Below are 5,097 nucleotides of genomic sequence, written 5' to 3'. Positions count from 1 at the left end.
AGCAGTTACCCATATTGGTCTAAGTGCAGTACAGCATACATTCATATATTTCAACTTATTAGATCTTCAAAAGACTTCAGTGATTATTTAGCATAAATTCATTTCCAAACATACAAATTGTAGGCCAGAGAGATGACTATAGAAATTTGAATAAACAAAAACGGTTTCTGCATGTGTATTAAATATATGATTTATTTAAATGCCCAGGAAATTACAGTTTTTAGTTTTGTGAAATATAGAGTAGGTTTAGGAGTTAAAAGAGGTGTATTCATAAACATATATGATTGTTGATTAGCCACATAGAGACTTCTTCAAGGAGATTGTATATCATTGAGAAATGGGAAAACACGAAATTTTTCTGCCACTTGCAAATACATGCCATTAACACATTAAAAAAATCTTGGAAAATGTTTTTATTTTAATGGTAGATTTATACAGTGAAGGAGAGAAAGAGAGGTCTTCCATCACTGATTTTTGAGAAATGGCAATAATGGCCAGAGGTGAGCATGTATGAAGCCAGGAGCCAGGAGCATTTCCAGGTCTCCAAAAAATAGTCATTGTTTAATATTATCTCCGTAAAAAAGATCTAATTGGTAAATAGGAGAGTAATACTGAAAATGTGATTCCTTAGTTAGTGCTCTGAGGATGTGACTCCTGGTTTAGATTCTACACCTAAGTGAGGTAGAAGCATTTCTGATGGCTCAAAATCTATTTTATTTGTGAGATGTACCTCAATGTATGTTTCCTGTGAGTATTATTCATCATTATATCAGCATTGATTGCTTCTGTTCTCTGAAATGACTATTTATTAAAACAGAACTAAGGATATGGAAAAGCATACTGGTTTTTGAAGAGCAAAAACCACTGTCAGAAACAGGGTGGATTTAGAAGCTTTCAAGAGAATGAAATGGGGAAGCTAGCCTTGAACTCCATCAACCAAAATGGGAAGACTGTGTTCTCTTGAAATGAACTGTAGGAATTGTGAACAGAGGATGAAATGATCTCAGTAAGGAATAAAAGGGATCGCATGAACTGCTTTGTGTAAGTAATTTTTGGATTTTGAAATGTCAAAGCAGGAAGATATCAAGAGGCTATTACAGTAGATGGGGAAACAGGGGAGGTCTGAGGTTGATGCAATTTGAGGTAAGTTGCAGGTGGGGTCAGCAGTGTTTTGAAAATGAGCCACAAAGTAACCTGAGAGGAGTTGAGAAAAGAAAAGTTGCAAGATCTTTCTAGCATGATTAACGATGTGTCAGGTGATACAATTTAACCTGCCAAGAAACAGGAAACAACAGGTTAATACAATTAAAAGTCATTTTAGAAATATTAAATTGATATGCAATTTGAGATGAAAATCTCGTGGCAAAGACCTATGAAGAATGAGTTCTATGCATTTTGAATGTGTATTATCTTCAGTGACTTCTCAAGTGTTATGATGTAGTGAATTTTTATATGGTACTTCTTTAGTTGAATTCTCTTCATATCCTCTCTCTCACTTGTCATCACAATTCAGATAAAGCATACTTCCTCTGTGAAACCACTGAAGATTTTATTGTAATTTAGGTGTTGTAGTTTGGAGACACTTGTTAATTGTGGAAATACATATGCAATAGTGTTTGATTTTGTTTGTTATGGTCTGAACCCATGTTTATGTATCAAATTGCTAACCACAGGCTGTCACATCTGATGTGATGATTCTCATGTCCCCAACAGATTTGATATGTAGATATTTCTGTAAGCTTTTGAAACAATGAATACATATTCATCTACATAAAGGATGTTCTCCTTCATGCATAGGGAAACTGCCTCTAAGACTGGAAATCAGAACCTATAGAAGGAACAGATGGATTCAAGGAGCAATGTGACATACTTCATCCTATTGGGCCTCACCCAGAATCCCAAGGAACAGAAAGTACTCTTTGTAATGTTCCTGATCATCTACATCTTGACTGTGTTGGGAAACCTGCTCATTGTTGTGACTGTGTCTGTCAGCAAGAGTCTGGGCTCACCCATGTACTTCTTTCTTGCCAATTTATCGTTTATGGATGTCATTTATTCCTCAGCCATTAACCCTAAATTGATTTCAGACTTATTCTTTGGAAAAAGCACCATATCTTTCCAATCATGCATGATTCAGCTTTTCACAGAACACTTTTTCAGTGGTTCTGGAGTCTTTATTCTCTTGGCGATGGCCTATGACCGGTATGTGGCCATCTGTAAGCCCTTGCACTATTTGGTTATCATGAGGCAATGGGTGTGTGTTCTGCTGCTGGCATTGTCCTGGCTGGGAGGGTTCTTACATTCAATCATTCAACTCAGCACTATTTATGGACTTCCATTCTGTGGCCCCAATGTCATGGATCATTACATGTGTGACATGTACCCCTTACTGAAACTTGTGTGTACTGACACCTATGTGATTGACGTCTTAGTGGTGGCCAACGGGGGCGTGATCTGCAGTATTGTGTTTCTGCTCTTACTCATCTCTTATGGTGTCATCTGGCATTCCTTAAAGAACCTAAGTCAGGAAGGGAGGCGGAAAGCCCTCCAGACCTGTGGTTCCCACATCACCGTGGTGGTCTTCTTCTTTGTTCCCTGCATTTTTATGTATGCAAGACCTGCAAAGACCTTCCCCTTTGACAAACTAGTGAGTGTGTTTTATACGGTCATAAGCCCCATGTTGAACCCCTTAATCTATACTCTGAGAAATGCAGAGATGCTAAATGCTATGAAGACTCTCTGGAAAAGTCATGTAATGTAACGTGTTAATCACTTTGCCCATCAAGAGTCATTTTCTAAGGCCCTGTGCTTGGAAACTAGAGATTTAATACTACTTTTTCTTTCCCAAAGCATTAGCATTTTTGACAATTATGATTCTAAATAAAGTATTTCTATTGTTCAAATTTTTGTATGGTTGTAAAGTAATACTTGTGTTTAATTTTTATTTCGCTTACAGATGTATATTTAAATATAGTAAGAATGAATAATGTATATTTAATGGAGAAATTATATTTTTACACTGGGTATTCAATTTTTTACTCTATTTCAGTTTTATTTTCTTTCTGAGATTTTCATTTTAGTTCATTTTTGCAATGTTGCAATATTTACTTCTGGATAGTCTTTTTCAAGGTAACTACTACTGTGTATATAAGTATAAGTGTTATACATATATTGCTTTATAAACTGAAATTTAGATGATAGTAAAGAATGGTAAAAATAAAATCCATGCAAAATGATGTGAGTGTTCTGCCTGGTTAGGACTGTGGTTACAAAATGCATGTCTAATGTAAGAGTTCCTGGCTCTGATTTCTTGCTCCAGCTTCTGATTTTAGATTTTTAGTAATGCAAAAACTTGGGCGCAGCAAGGATATCTAAAGTAATGTGGTTCATTTCATGTGAGAGATCAAGGTTTAGTATCTGGTTCCCGGCAGGAGCCTTTGCCAATATTTGGATGGAGTGAACTGTGGATAATAGCCACAGCTCTCTTTGTCTTCGCCACCCTGTAAGGGAAATAAACCAAAAAGGATCAAAATGAAAAATGAGTTCCTTAACATTGACATATTCAGGTTGCTCTCCAAGATACACTGCAATCCATTCTTGAGGTTTCCTCAGGAAATATACTTTGCAAATACCCACATTTCTAAAACACTTTTCTGTGGCTTATTTATCTGCTCATTTATGTTTGCATGTTCCTAAAATTAATGAACTTTGATTAACAATTTTTAAACAGCAATTATAAGGGCCTATTGTTATGATGCATCTGGATAAGTCACTGCCTATGACACCAGCATGTCATGTTGGAGTATGATTTTGAGTTCTGGCTGCTGCATATCTGATTCAGTTCCCTGCCATTGTGCCTGTGAAGCCAACAAAAGATGTCCAGATATTAGAGATCTTGCCACCACTGTCGGAGCACAGGATGTAGTTCCAGGTTCTTGACCTCAGTCTGGCCCAGTCCTGACTGTTGTTAACCAATCTGGAAATGGAATAGTGGAATCAGCAGATGGAAGACTTTCTTTCTTTCTTTCGTTAAAGATTATTTAATTTTATTGGAAAAGCAAATTTACAGAGAAAAGGATAAGTAGAAAGATCTTCCATCTAATGGTTTACTCTCCACGTGGCCACAACAGCCAGAGCTCAACCAATCTGAAGTCAGGGACTTCTTCTGGGTCTTCGCAGGGTCCCAAGGTTTTGGGTTGTTCTATAGTGCTTTCCCCAGGCCACAAACAGGGAGCTGGAAGGAAAATGGAGAAGCTGGGACATGATCTGGTGCTCATATGGAATCCCAGGCATGCAAGGCAAGGATTTAACCACTAGGTTATCACATCAGAGCCAGAAGGAAGAATTCTTTCTCTGTGTCACCCTCTCTCTGTCACCATGCTATTCATGTAAATAAAAATAAATCTTACAAACTTGCACTTATTGATGGAGTACAGTGTGATATTTCTTTTTGGTGTGTATAAGCCTATAGAAGCATTTATCAAAGTTAGAGACTTAATGACTTCTAATATTTTATTACACTCACTTCATATGTAGATTTCACACACATATATATTATTTCTTGAGAACAAGGATATTAATAATATCATTTATTTTTTAAAAAAGATTTTATATATGTGAAAGTCAAAGTTACAAAGGACAGGCAGAGGCAGAGAGAGGGAGACAGATCTTCCATTTCCTGGTTCATTTCCAAATGACTACAACAGCCAAGGCTGCACCAGGCCAAAGCCATGTGCCTGGAGATTCATCCAGGCCTCCAACATGGGAACAAGAGCCCAAGGGCTTGGGACATCTTCAGCTGCTTCCGCAGGGACACCAGCAGGCAGCTGGATCACAAGGGGAGAAGTTGGGACTTAAACTGGCATCCATAGGGGATGGCAGATTTGCAACAAATTTTGTATCATTTAATTTATTTTTTTTTTATTTTATTTTATTTTATTTTTTATTTTTATTTTATTATTTTATTATTTTTTATTTTTATTATTATTTTTATTTATTTTTTATTTTTCTTTATTTTTTTTAAGAAAGATCTGTTTATTTTTATTGGAAAGGCAGATATAGAGAGGGGAGGAGGGACAGAGAGGAAGATCTCCCATC

At 36.6% G+C, this 5,097-nt stretch overlaps 1 protein-coding gene across 1 annotated transcript; it reads left to right on the top strand.

Moving 5' to 3' along the window:
* The first annotated feature begins 1,840 nt into the window (after positions 1-1,840).
* LOC101520904 (olfactory receptor 4A47-like) lies at positions 1,841-2,761 on the top strand. Its single transcript, XM_004585562.3, has one exon. The coding sequence runs from the start codon at positions 1,844-1,846 to the stop codon at positions 2,759-2,761; it is 918 nt and encodes a 305-aa protein (XP_004585619.3). The 5' UTR covers positions 1,841-1,843.
* The last annotated feature ends 2,336 nt before the right edge of the window (positions 2,762-5,097 follow it).

The sequence above is a fragment of the Ochotona princeps genome, chromosome 4 (genome assembly GCF_030435755.1).
Source record: "Ochotona princeps isolate mOchPri1 chromosome 4, mOchPri1.hap1, whole genome shotgun sequence".
NCBI classification, from domain to species: domain Eukaryota; kingdom Metazoa; phylum Chordata; class Mammalia; order Lagomorpha; family Ochotonidae; genus Ochotona; species Ochotona princeps.
Note: the sequence above shows the minus strand (reverse complement) of the source record. Positions and strands in the feature narration are given on the sequence as shown.

What these genes read in the sequence shown, in the direction of transcription:
- LOC101520904 (XM_004585562.3), top strand. Translation starts at nt 1,844, where the DNA reads ATGGATTCAAGGAGCAATGTGACATACTTCATCCTATTGGGCCTCACC.